This window comes from Toxotes jaculatrix, chromosome 5 (genome assembly GCF_017976425.1).
Source record: "Toxotes jaculatrix isolate fToxJac2 chromosome 5, fToxJac2.pri, whole genome shotgun sequence".
Lineage (NCBI taxonomy): Eukaryota > Metazoa > Chordata > Actinopteri > Toxotidae > Toxotes > Toxotes jaculatrix.
Window position 1 is genome coordinate 11,933,098 of NC_054398.1, and position 14,383 is coordinate 11,947,480.

Here is a 14,383-nt window from a genome sequence, read left to right on the forward strand (position 1 = left end):
ACAGTCAGTCCATGATCTTGAGAACCAGCTGCAGATGAGCCAGGAGGAGGACGTACTGCCTCACCTGCAGCACCAGCAGCAGCAGCAGCAGCAGAGAGGAATGTAGGACTTTGGCTGAAAATGCTGCTGCAGAACCTCAGCAACTGGAAGCTCCTGCTGCAGCAGATTGTGACCTTGAGCATTTAACACAGGGGAGTGTGGGAAGTCTGCCTCAACTAACCTCAAGGTCTTTTGTGCAAAAACAAACCAAGGGATAACACCTCCCAGTCCTTACAGTCAGTTCCTTCCTGGGAGGCTCCCATCTCTCTGTTCCTCGGGTGCCGCTTTCATGAGGTTGCCATCTCCCTGTGCCTCAGATTCTTCTCCGAATGTTCTTACTGTATACCTGGTAGTATGTCAGCCCCAGCTGGCCTTTAAGACTGTAGAGTGATATTTTCATATCACTTGTGAGAATGTAGTTTTTATAGGGGCTCTTTGAGTCCAGCTCAAGCGCAGTTACCTCCCTTAAATTTAATTTCTATTAATGTTTTTTTTTTCTTTTTCCCACTTTTCCTCCCTACCATCAATGTATTTTTTATTTCTTCCAGATAAAATTAAATCCTTTACAGTTAACCATTTTTTTTTTTAAATGTTTGACTTGATAGGCATATAGGCTTCGTCCTACGGAAGAGGATTAGGGCCATATTTGCCGACAGACGTGAAGCATTGAAGCTGCAGCGGTGACTCCGGTGAACCGGCAGGAGGAGACTGCGTCCTGCCTTCCGCGTTGCCCCCAGTTCTCCACACTGTCCCAGTTTCGGCGCACGTTGCTGTAGCTGTGCTTGTTTCTGCGCCTTCTCCCTCTGGTTTTCTTCATCTGGGGGGGAAATAAAAGTAAAGTATTACATGTTGCTTGCGTCTCGGCTGTCACGCAACCTGCCCTGTTAACACAGCAATACATCGGAGTAGTCGATCGCTCCATCCATGCATTGGAGTCTTGGGCCCCAGCGCACCGGCTCCGGCTCCAGCCATGTCGGCCAGGAATGCGTCGGCTGGTGGCGGTGACAGAGCGGGAGGAGGCGAACCGGCAGGTAACTGGAATACTGCGAAAAGCTTCTTACTCTTTTGAATGTTCACACTGAGTGATCCAGCATATGCGCGATGTTGAGATTTACCACAAAAGAAGGAAGTGTAGCGGTGTATTTTCGGCTGTTTTTCACCGGCTGACCGTAACTTTGCGCTATTCCAAAAACTAGGTCAGTAGATCAGTAGAGCAAACTCGCCATCTACGGTTTTATGTAACACCGCACGACATTGTTTGTCATATCGCCAGCGTATTGTACAAAAAATAGCTTTATTTAGGCGTGTCATGACTGAGGACGTTATTTAATGTAAATTGTGTGTATTGTGTGTGTAGTGTCCCTCGGCTAACGTTAACCTAAGCGACTAAACCACGCAAATGTTAGCTTAGCAGCCGTAGCATGGCCTGTTTACCAGAGCAACTGTCTCAAAACAGCCACTTCTGTCAGAGGTGGTTTTCGCAACCCGTGTTTATTTCTCGCCGTGGATAGTTTGCATACTTTTGTTAGTCCGTGGTTTCTAAAAGAACCGGTGTCACACTGTGTAAACCGGGCATTAATGTTCGCTGCTGTTTAGGCCTAACTAGATGTACGGTCGTTCGCCCCAGCGGCTGAACCAGCTCAACCGTTTATCTCCTGCTAGCTAGGACGATGCAGACATTGCTGTACGTTAGCTGTGCCATTTTAATCTAAAACACACTGAGCAGCCCTTTACTTCTAACCGAAATCTGTTAGTTAAAGACCGACTTCAGCTCAGTTCACCCACCGGAAAAGACGTAAGCGTTGTAAACATGGTGTTTTTCTATTTAACCGTACGGATAAAACTATGATATTCTGCACTGGAAGCTCTTTTTTGTGTTTTGTTTTTTAGCACCTCTTATTATGGTTCAACAGTATATGTGTGTGTCTTTCCACGACTCTGAAGTGTGTCACACTCGATCAGGAACATTTGAAGACCATGTATTGCACAGAGCAAACATCAAACTCAGGTACCACAGGGCTCAAATTTAGCAAAGCTATGGTTTTTAATGTTTTTGATCAACGTATTTTAACCTTTGTCATTTTAAGTATATTTTGAACAGAAATATTTGGTTTACAATGAGATATATTTAGATATTATTCTTTAAAAATGTTTATTTTGCAGAGTAAATGCAGGAATGACAATAAAGTTCTCTGAATCTGAACCTGAAATCCAGTGGTTTTGAATGATGCTTGAAATTACATTAAATGAAATGTAGGTCAAACAGAATCTGTAAGTTATTCATTATTGGTTGATTTTCTCAAATATACCGGATTTAGAAATAGAATGTGCCTGTGATGAATTCATAATATGAATGGTTTATTATATGTTGCAAATATGGACATACATGCAACAGACCAATTGTGTTTTTATCTTTTTGGGATTGACTCAAAAAACTGGTGTCAGTCCACAAAGATCAAATTCAACAGCTGACTGTGCTTGAACTGATTGTAAATCACACACTTTTGTAAATATCACACTTCCAGTGTGATTTTCATCACATTTGTGTTTCAAATATGTAGTTTTGGAAATATAAAAATGACTGAGCTACATGTACCTCATGTTTCTGTTGAGTACGGGTGCTTTCAGTTAACTACTGGGAAATTGTAACAACATCAGCTACTGGACATTTATTTGCAGCTAGCTTAAATTGATTAATCATTTTAGTCTCTTTTTTTTCTTTTTCAATCAAAAAACATCTAACGTACACTAGTTCCAGCGTCTCAGTTTTTCTTCGTCTTATGCATGAGCAAACAAAATATCTTTGGGTTTTGGGCTGTTAGTCAAAACGAATAACGGGAAAAGCGTCAAGAGGTTCATCAATAATGAAAATTTTCATGCATATATTTGTCCAATTACACTCTTAAAAAAAGTAATTTATTAAATGAAGGAGATTTTTAATTGTAGTTTTCGAAAGTGAAGAATTATGTAGTATCCAATTGTTACAATATAAGGACATTAGGGTATAGAGGTTATTATAATAACTGATTAATCTATCATTTTAATCCATTTATTTGGTTCATAGAATGTTAGGAAGTAGTGAAAAATGTCCAGGGTATTGTCATCATATTGCATCTTACTGCTTGATTTGATAAGCAGAAAATCCTCACAGCTGAGAAGCTGGAACCAATTAATGTTTGACCTTTTTTGTTTGGGAAAATCATTTCAGTGTTTTATCAGTAATAGGAATGGTTGCTTCATTTTTTTCAGAGTTTGTAGGGCACACTCATTGAAATACCCAGTCAGGATACCACAGTGGGCATTTCCCTGTCAACTCATTGTCTACTTTTATATGAATAGTTTTCATCAACGTGTTGCTGAACAGAATCTTCTAGTCGTTGCTTCTTTTGATCTGTATGTATTTCTCTGGCTACCAACACATTCATCAGTATTAAATCATTGTGTCATTAGCTGTGTGTGAGAGCAGGATAAATGTTTGATAGTGACCTGAGCGTTATCAAATCATGCCGTTAAGTTGGCAGCAGTTAACGACTGTGGACTTACTGGGCAGATCCCATGTGAATGTATGATTAACTTAATGAATGTGAGGTAGGGTGGCACAGGGGAGCTCATGAGTCATGACCTAGTTTGACAGCCTTTTTTTTCCTAGCCATGTACATCTGTGGTTATTTCTGTCTTACATGATTTTGTAGCATAATTATAAACACTCCTGCAGTTAAATTTTGGTTGCTGTTTGCAAAATTGTTGAAAATACAACTTAGAAACTTGACTTTGAAATAATTAGACACCCATCGTTTCTTGTGATACTATTACTCTGTGACAACGTGAGTAAGACAACCCTGGGGTGTGGGGTTATTTCAGTGCAGCAGATGCTCATTCAAGGATTGAGTGAAAGAGTAAGTTAATGAACATGTGAGCTAGACAGAGGGATTGTGGGAGTTGGCAGTGGGATGTGCGTTTGGCGTGATGTCCAGTAATCTAGTTACCTTCTGTGTAACCCTGTAATCCAACAGATCTTTACAGGGGGAGTGGGGTTAAAAATGAGGTTGTTACTGATCTTTTTAATGGCTGTTTGGGTTACAAGGTCAGTGAAGCGAAGTTAAGACTATGGATATCAGCCCCATTTGGTTTGAAGTTTCTCTCCTATACATATGCTCCATGGCTTGCCAGTATAGACAGGAGGCTGTGGAAATACAGAGATGTGTATGTATTCAAGCATGAATGCTCTGATTTTGACTGGTTCCACCTTCTCAGACGTGGAAAATTTGGTGCTTTGCTCTGTTTGTGTGTGTGTGTGTGTGTTTGAGGCCGTTTTTATATTTCATTTTCAAAACATCTTTGTCCTAGATCTAGAAATCAATCAGCTTTTGAGTGCAGCAAAGTGTCTACATAAATCCACAGCCAATGCCAGTACCCATACATGTGTTTTCCTCTGTGATATATCACCACAGTGTCAGTATATTTAGATTTTCGGCTGTTGTTCGGACAAAACAAGCAATTTCAATATGTCACCTTGGATTTGGAAATTATGATGAGCATTTTTCATTATTTTGTAGACTTAATGATTTATTAAATAGATGAAACACGCACTTGCCAAAATGTATGAAACCTAAAATACCTGAAATAATGATACTGACATAGCCTGTTGTGCAGAGACACTTATAGCTCAAACATATGTACAGAGGTTGAAGTTCCCACCAGTCAAAATAAAAACAGCGACACCAGAACAACCAGTTATGAGTTAGTTATGAGGCTGATCATGGATTGAGTGAGATTATGGGGATTTACCCCACGGGTGCTCAGCAGTAGACAGTAGTTTGAAAGAGGGAGGATTGCTGCACGTTTACTTACCACACCAAGAATTTACTTCCTGTGCTGCAGAGTTTAGCTTTTGACCTTTTAGTCACAAGCCAGCTCCTCTTAAGGTCAACCCGCTGTTGGAATATTAAAGATCATCACTGAATACAAGTGCATTAAAACATCATCAAACATCCAAATTCTGTGGACCAAGACATTTTTTGATAATTGGTTAATTGTTTTAGTCATTTATCAAGTAAAATAGTGAAAAATGCAGATTAACTGATAATAATCTTTAGTTGCAGCCTTTTATGCAGACAGCATAATTACATATGATATACTGACGTATTGAAATGTCACTCTTTAAGATGGATTGGTTTTAGGAGCTGTTGCCTTTTTCCCACACTACTGTGATCAGTTTTGTGGTCAGTGAATTTATTGGCCGTTTTCATCATTTCCGCAGCCTGAACAGACAGGGGCTCTGTTGCCTCCTTATTAATGCTATTCTACAGAGTCTATTATGTAGGCTGAGATGGGGCCATTTTGAAGGAGTGGCATGACAGATAGAGTCTGTGAGTTAATGCCTCATCAAGGCTGTTTATGAGCTCCTAATAAGAACATTGTGATCATGTTTGGGCAAGCCCACGGTATGACAGTCCAACTGATTCTTTATCTCTTACATCTGAGAAAGTAAAATCTAACAGACTTCTAGTCTGAAATGCAGTATTGCGAGGGAACATTGCCTGATCTCATTAGTATTGCTAATGAGATCAGGTTTCAACCCTTTACGACCAGTTGCAGCTCATTGTGTTTTGCGTTTTGTGTTTTCCAGACGATGTGCTGGTTGAGGAAAACCAAAGCAGTTCTGTCTCTTTGCCCAGCCTGATGACCCCATCCTCAGCTGCTGGCTTGTCCTTGAACATGGAGATGCCCCGGAAGCGCAAGGGCAGCATGGATAATCAGTGAGTATGAGCGCGGTCTCCTTAACTTGGCTTTAAGATAATCTCTTAAATCCACTATTTGTTATTGACAGTCATTTTTTTTTCTTCCCAGGGATACAAAATCTGCTTCCATCCCTGATGCCGATATGGAAGATGACCAAGACAGGTGCTGTGTGTAGAACTGGGACCAATTAGTTGGTTAATTGATTAGCCGCCTCAGGAATTTTTTGAGTGAAATTAGTTGGAGAAAACAAACATTTTCTGATGCCAGCTGTTCAAATGATATGATGCCACTTTTCATCATATGTCATAGTAAACTGAACGCTGTTTCGAACTGTTGATAGAACAAAATGAGACATGAAGACATCACCTGCAGCTGTGCGAAGTTGAGAGGGGCATTTTATATCTTTTTTTATGTTTTGTAAACTAAACAATTTATAGATTAATCAATGACCAGATTAAACCTTAATGAAAATGAAAATAATTGTTAGTTGCAGCCCTGTGTGCTAAGAATGTTCAGAGCTCTACATTTCAAATGTGTTCAAGTGTGTTTTTTTTCTCTACAGGTCAGATGGAGAGGACCAACATGTCAAAATTAAATGCATCAGGTAGGCCATTTGACACCAACACATTTTTAAAACCTTTTTTAGGCTCTTGTGATATTATCTTTAGTCTGAAAATGTCCATTGTTGATGTTCTGAAATTTAGAATACGGTGCGATTCACAGACGGTCTGTAAAATCAAAGCAAAAAACTTCTTTGAATCCTCTTGAATGATTTCTTAATTTGTGTCTCTGCAGGGAACCACACAGCCAAATCGAAAAGAGGAGACGGGACAAAATGAACAACCTCATTGACAAACTCTCAGCCATGATCCCGACTTGTAACCCCATGTCTCGTAAGCTGGACAAACTCACTGTGCTCAGAATGGCAGTGCAGCACCTCAAATCTCTCAAAGGTACCTAGTCAGTTGATGGCCAGCAGTGTTGAGAATAATTTAGCCTTACTTTGTCATCACCAATGCATTCATTTAAGTAAGAGATCATTTGTGTTTCTTACAACTTAGGTTTTGTATTTGTAGTTTTAGCCATCATTTTTATCAGTTATAAAAATTTCCAGTACAATTTTAAATACAGAAATTGCAGAGATTTGGAAACAAGAAAACATTCCTACACGAAAGTCCATCTGGCAGGAAATGAGCAGTCAGACAATCCAGCAATTCGTAAACAAGCCAATAGTTTAGTCAGATTATCTGAAGTGACCATGTTTCTATCCCTTAATAGTAAATTTAGTAGTATGTTAATAGGACTGATGGCTTAAAACTCTCTTAGCTCCGTTTACTAAATGTAATGAATGAATCTGTCATTTTTTTCAGGTTCAGCAAGCTCCTTTTCTGAAGCAAACTATAAGCCGTCATTCCTTCCTAATGAGGAACTGAAACACCTTGTCCTCAAGGTAAACATACTATTGGCAGTGCAGAACACCCATTGTAGTGGAATATGATAATTACTTAAGTCATCTGCTAAGAGATCTTAATACAAAGCTTGTAACCTGTCAATCACTGGAGGACGTCTAAAACATTTTAGTCAAAAGCTACCGATCAGGTTACAAACCTATGCTGGTGGCAATTTCCCTGCTTTTCTTTGAATTCTGTTCATCATCTGCTCCCCCTATTCTCCCCCATGTTTTTTTTGTTGTGCAGGCTGCAGATGGGTTCCTGTTTGTAGTGGGCTGTGATCGTGGGAAAATAGTTTTTGTCTCAGAGTCCGTCACGAAGATATTAAATTATAGTCGGGTAACACTTTTACATTTGTTACTGTATCTGCAGCATCTTTGTTCATGAGAAAACCCCGGACACACCAGATGGGTTACGTTGTCTTGGTACTAATGTTGATAGACCAGTCCATAGCAACACGTTTGGCATCATGTGCACACACTTCACTGAAGTACACTGTAGAAATACCAAATTGGTCATTATATTTGCAATGTGTCCTTTAAGAATGCACATCAATGTGTCTTAATGTAAATTCATGTCAAGATGAAAATACGATGCATCCTAAAACTTAATTTTGTTATGTTTTAACTTAAAGAACAAGGCACAAAATTGCAGCCACTGACTGTAGGCCATGTATTCTGTAGCCACTTCCCTTAGTTTGTGGATCATTATCAAAATGAAATGGAAATCCTGATAGATCTTTCAGGCTTTTCCAAAAACTGCCAGGATTAAATCCTCAGTTGACACACATGATTATTTTGATGATGAATATGAAGATGTTGGTGCATCTAAACTTTGACTGGATGTTAATATTTTTCATTAGTGGAGTAAAGGGACATTCATACGCTGTCCTTAGCGAAAGCTATGAGAAATGATCCGTTGCCTCTCTTCCTCATTGACTAAAATGTAAACCTCTTCTCCACACAGTATCTCGTGTGCACCGGGGTCAGTAGTCCACATTCAGTGTACCTTCTTAAATTAGTTATTTGTCAGCAAGAAGACATTCTGCTTTACATGCAGAATGGTTTTGACATTTTCTTTTTATCAGCATGGGAACCGTGTTTAGGTCAGTTTGATAAGCTGTTTCTTCTTCCTACAGGCGGAGCTGATTGGACAGAGCCTGTTTGATTACATACACCCTAAGGACATGGGAAAAGTGAAGGAGCAGCTGTCAGCTTCTGAATTATACCCTCGTGAACGGCTAATAGATGCTAAAAGTAAATCACTTCTTTCTGTGTTTATGTGCGTGCATGAGTAAGAGAGTGAGAGCTCATTAACACCGCTGTCATGTCCCCTAGCTGGTCTGCAGGTCCAGGCAGACCTCCCAGTCGGTGCAGCACGGCTGTGTTCAGGCGCACGCCGCTCTTTCTTCTGCCGTATGAAGTACAACAAAATTTCTGTCAAAGTGGAGGAGAAAGAATTCCAGGCCGGCACCTCCAAAAAGAAAGGTAGGGAAATTAGACGCCTTATTACACATTCACAGTCAGATTTGGTTTTACGTAGAACAAATAATTTTTATCAGGTACTAAGTACTGTTATTTATTTATATTTCATTTTTGTTTGTGTGTATGTTTTGTTTGACATATGTGATGTGTGTCTGCATGTGCCTACAGAGTCGCAGAAATACTGCACGGTCCACTGTACAGGCTACATGCGCAGCTGGCCGACCAGTCAGTTGGGAGCAGAGGGGGAGGGCGAGGCGGACAAGCAGGACAGCTCCCACTTCAGTTGCCTGGTGGCGGTGGGACGCGTCCACTCTCACTCATCTCCCCAGGTTAACGGAGAAGTCCGGGTTAAACCCACCGAGTTCATCACACGCTATGCCATGGATGGCAAATTCACCTTTGTCGATCAAAGGTAGGATTGAATTTCAGTAAGGGGGTGGGTGGGGGTTTGGAGCTTATTTCTTGGTGCATGGCTTTGTTGAAATAATGTATAGTTGTTGAGACATTTCAAATGTCTTTCTTTGACATTTACAACATCTTTGACACTGATCAACTGAAAATACTAAGGATGTCAAATTGGAAACAAATCATATAGTATATAGTAATAATATATACATGTTTCTAAGTAATTCATTCTATTATTTGTTTTTAACATTTAAATGTTTCCTTTTCTTCTGCAGAGCGACAACCATTCTTGGTTATCTCCCCCAAGAATTGCTTGGGACATCATGCTATGAGTACTTCCATCAAGACGACTTACCACATTTAGCTGATAGACATCGAAAAGGTAAAATACATTTTTCAGTGACCTTGTAATGTTCATCTTTCTTCTAATTGTACAGTATGGCTGCAGTGTTGAAGCACAGGTAAATCCCATACTAAATGTATGTCTGTCTTGATATGTTTACTCAAGTAGGATTTCTGTTGGAAAATCCTCATGGTTTCATCATATTTTATGTCTGCTGGGCCTGAACTTGTAGTGTTCTCTGCTTTAAGCAGGTGAAACTGTTGCTCTGTTTTCCCCTGTTTAGTCCTTTAATCTGTCCTCTCACTGTTTTTTTTCCTCCACAGTGCTGCGGAGTAAAGAGAAAATTGAGACAAACTGCTATAAGTTCAAAACAAAATACGGCTCTTTTGTCACTCTGCAAAGTCAGTGGTTTAGTTTTGTAAATCCCTGGACCAAAGAAGTAGAATACATAGTGTCAACTAACACAGTCATATCGTGAGTACCTGCTTCAATCTGATTGTGCATTACCTGAATATCTCTGTGCGTGAGATAGATTTATATTGATCAGTGCTTCATTTGTTTTCTGATCCAATGACAAGGCACGATCACAGTCGAACCAGTCGGTCAGGAAACAAGTCTGAACAGTCGAGCAATTCCAAGACTTCTGAAGGTCAGTTTCAATAGAATATGAAATAAAAATCATTGATATATCAGATGTACCATGATGAAGGTTGTGTAGTTATTGCAGACTGAAAAATGCATGTTTTCTGGTCTGTTCTGTCACGTTTAACTTTCTGTCAGAAGATGGCAAGAAGTCCCTTCCAATTATACCTGGCATCTCCACCACACCTGGAACTATGATTTATGCTGGAAGCATTGGGACCCAGATTGCCAATGAGCTGCTGGATTTCAACAGGTGTGATCTCGCAACAGCAACAGAGCATGTCCTCTCTCCTGTAACAGAGATGGACTGTGGTAGAATTATACAACTAAAACTAGCTTTTTCTTTTTAGTCCATTTTTTATGGCTACAGTTCTTACGCTTATTAGTTGTTGTAGGTAATACTTGATCTGTGTCTGTGCTGCTTTAGGATGAACTCATCACCTTCCAGTGGTAACGTCAGCCCGTTCAGTTTACCACAGGATAAGTCTCCGCAAACTCACAATCAAATCAGCAACAACGTAAGTTTCTGTACATTGATTTCTTAATTGGTGCTTCTGTCCCAATCATTAGAGAGTTATTTAACTGCATGAAGCTTTGCAGGCTAACCCAGTCGGAAATGGCCTAATGTCATTATTAAGCCATTGTGCATATTTGGTTGAAAAAACTACTATATATGGGCAGTAAGCCTATTGTAAAGTATACTTTTTACAGTGCTTGGAAATAGTGGAAATCCTTGCGTGAGGTTCATCACTCATTTACCAAAGTTGCTCAGTCAAACAACCTATGACTTCAAATTTGAATTACACCAAATCATCTTTTAAAAATCAGCTTTTTTGTTTGTCCCAATATTGGTCTAATGCAGTAAAAATACCTATCACTATCTGAATGTGTGAATTTCATCTGTAAAACGATTTAATTTTGCAGGAGACAATCAAGGATTAATCTTCATAACATGCCAAATATTTGAAATGCCACAAAAAACTTCTTGCAGATGTATACAACTGTTCATCCAGCTAGCCAATAATCACTGTGATTAATAAGACAGTTTTTTTTCTTTTGAACAAAGCCATGCAGAAGATGTTGGTGAAGAAACATGTTTCAAACTGGCATTTGACTGTAGAAACCCAGTGTGTTTTTACATGTTTTGTCTTTTGCCCCCTTTGTTTAAACATCTCTGAGAAAAGATTTTTCAGCGATAGACCAACTATAATGTGAAGCAATCACAGCAGTGTGCACTTGGAAATTATGGTGAAGTTCCTCCAGAGGTTGAAAGGCATATTTTAACCAGCAAAGATTTGAGTCTTTCCTCTTTTTTTTCCCCCTTCATAGCTGAACTCCTGCCATGTTGCTGCTGGGGCTATAATTTTCTCCTCTTTTGGTCTGTAGGTGCCAAATGGAGAGGCAACAGACATGGAGATGCCAGGAAAGTCCAGCTCAGAGGATGAGCCCCAGGGAGCTGCATTCTCAGGAGGAGAAACACTCATGGGTACTCTTTCACATCCTGTAAAATAGTCTGTTTATAAACTGCATACAGCATGATGTTTAATTATCTCCTCCTATAACACCATCACCTTCTTGTTTTTTTTTTCCTCTGTCATCTCATCAGGAGAGAATTCCCAGCTGGATTTGGACAGCGTGGTTGGACCAGGCCTTAGTAGTCTCAGCAACGATGAAGCAGCCATGGCAGTGATCATGAGCCTCCTGGAGACAGACACAAACCTGGGCGAGGCTGTGGACTTTGAAGAGATGCACTGGTCTTTATAGAGTCTGCTCCCACAGTGTGACACTGTAGCACACTGAAAAATACTTGGACCATCCGTTTTTTTTTTGGTGACGAGAACTGCTTGAATGCTTACTCCAAGACGCAGCATTCTGTTTTGTTTTTAAAGACTTTTTTTATTTATTAGTTACTTTTTTCCACATAAGCTGTGTAGTCTTCGGGTGGCTGCTCTAACAGGAGCGGGATGGACGACAATAAGGGACACTCTTCAGAAGGAGGATTTGCCTCTAAAGCCTTACAGCGGTCTGCCTGCCCTGAAACGCTGTTCCTCACTGCTATTCCTCACATCTACTGTCATCCTCTGTTTAACTGAAGAGGCCTCACAAGATTGAAGAACCAATGGACACAAATGGCAGTGACAAAGGCGTACATCACAGTGGGATTCCTGCTTGGATTTCTCTCCTCCACCGACATTTGAACAAAGGTTGGGAGTGACGAAGCAAAAAAAAAAAAAAGAAAAAAGAAAGAAAAAAATTGCACTGAATCAAGTTCATGTTTTTTAAAAGGTTGTAATCTGATTAGGTACTGTATGTTTAATTAAAATGCGAGGAAGACACCCTGACATCCTGGCCCATCTCTGTGACCCCTCAGGATCCAAACCGTAGGTAGGCAGTGTACCACGGAAGACCACACTTCCATAACCTCTAACTTTGAGAGTCACCTAATGATGTGCCGCTCAGAGATTTTCTCTTAACTTGTCAGTATCTGAACATTTTCCATGGAAACGGTCCAGTAACCTTGTACACTGACTTGAACATACTGTATATGTGTACATTTGGTATGATTGCAAACACCATGTCTTCAGGCCATATCTGTCTTAAAGGGATAGTTTGCATTGGAAGATTATTTTAAATTTTTAGTATGTACACTTCTATAGACTACCCTCAGATTTTACTTGCCCTAGTTCTAAATATTTAAAATTTCTTGGCAGAAATGATCCACTTTCTTAAATTTGTTAGAGAGCAATCAGTTTTGGCGGTTGTCCATTCACGGACTCCTATAGATTTATAAGCACTACAGTACTACTTCATGCAAAGCGAAACAGCACTTTAGAGGTGCTGAAATGGAGGCTTGGTAGCAACGGCTGAACAGCAAACCAATTTCACGTCTGTGACATTTTATCAATACATGCTTGAGGTTGAGTCTCATGGTAGAAGTGATAAACTCAGGGAGTGATGGAAGCAAAGCCGCCCCAGATATAGACATACAGTGACGCAGTTATTAGTAAGTGTAGCAGTATTTTGACCTCGGGTTTAAGTTTTACATACTTTCCTACATACTGTGCATTGGTATGTGGTGTAATAAGTCTGTACTTGTTCACCTGTACGTCTGTGTTCTTACACTTATTGTCTGCTTTATAATCTTGCAGGTAAGCCATAGCTTTAGCTTCATTTTTTTTCTTCATGTACTATTATGCACTGACAGTCTTTCAAAAGACATGTTTATGTTTTATGTGCTTGTCAGAGGCACACAGCATTGTCATGAACCTGCATAAACTTGTTAAGGGATTATGCTATGCAGAGCTATCATTCCATAAATCCTAAACTTTTAAGATATGTCTCTTTCTCTCTCCGTGTAATTGTCACTCCCATATCATGCACGACTCAAAGGACTAGAAGGTATAAGACATACCAATGACTTTTGGTGAGAACTTGAAGAAGTCTGTGAGTTGTATGGATCCAGTTTCCATTTACCTCATCGAGAGTTCTATTTTGCCCCTGCTTATAATTGCACATCTTAGATTTTACAACATTGCTGGCCATTATGTCATGATGTATATGTTGGTGATCACGTGGCAGCGCGATGGCCTTGTGGGTTGATGTAAGGTAAAAATCTGAATTTACTAAAATATGTCAGATTACTGTCACACCATGAAATTCAACAAGATTGGCAGTTTTCGCCTTGCTGATGCCAAATAATACTGAAATAATGTCTTATTCATAGGTTCAGTTCAATGAAATTTTTGTTTTGGCTTGCTTTAAAAAAAATGTTAGCACCTTGAAACACATCCCCAATTCAAGTTAGAAAAAAAATGAAACATTTCTCTTCATGTAGTGAGTGCGAAGTCTACAAATTATAAAGTAAAGAGAAATAGAAGATGAACTGCTGAAGTTCATTTAAATGATCTGTTTGGCATATTGACTTTTGGGCTTATTTAATACCCTATCGACTGTTGTGTATGTTACGTTTATCAAATCACATTTCTTTTACCAGAGTGTTGAAAACTGCTCTAGTGCAATGAAAGGCAAAGTCTGTACATGTTAACTGATTTTTTTCCCCCCCAAGATACTTAAGAATATCAAGTTTTTGCCTGAAGTGTTTAGACTGTGTATCTGCATCTTAACCCTCAGTCGTTCAGTACCTGAACCAGTCAGTCAAAACATAGCAGTTGTGTCGCTGTCCAAACAGACAACACATGAAACTGTGTAGCTTTTATGCCATGCCATTGCTCACACAGGTAACTCGGGCCACAATTTATAGTCACCTCTTGAGGACT

The 14,383-nt window shown here is 39.7% G+C and overlaps 1 protein-coding gene across 3 annotated transcripts; it reads left to right on the top strand.

Moving 5' to 3' along the window:
* Positions 1-774: 774 nt before the first annotated feature.
* arntl2 (aryl hydrocarbon receptor nuclear translocator-like 2) lies at positions 775-11,895 on the top strand. Of its 3 annotated transcripts, none has more exons than XM_041038125.1 (17): positions 775-1,070; positions 5,669-5,798; positions 5,890-5,943; positions 6,344-6,385; positions 6,577-6,734; positions 7,152-7,231; positions 7,479-7,571; positions 8,371-8,488; positions 8,570-8,719; positions 8,885-9,128; positions 9,397-9,503; positions 9,788-9,938; positions 10,043-10,113; positions 10,245-10,359; positions 10,534-10,624; positions 11,493-11,592; positions 11,713-11,895. In XM_041038125.1, the coding sequence occupies exons 1-17, from the start codon at positions 1,010-1,012 to the stop codon at positions 11,868-11,870; spliced, it is 1,923 nt and encodes a 640-aa protein (XP_040894059.1). In that variant the 5' UTR covers positions 775-1,009; the 3' UTR covers positions 11,871-11,895. The 3 variants fall into 3 exon arrangements, with proteins under 3 accessions (XP_040894059.1, XP_040894060.1, XP_040894061.1); XM_041038126.1 differs by having other exon boundaries at positions 10,248-10,359; XM_041038127.1 differs by lacking the exon at positions 7,479-7,571.
* The last annotated feature ends 2,488 nt before the right edge of the window (positions 11,896-14,383 follow it).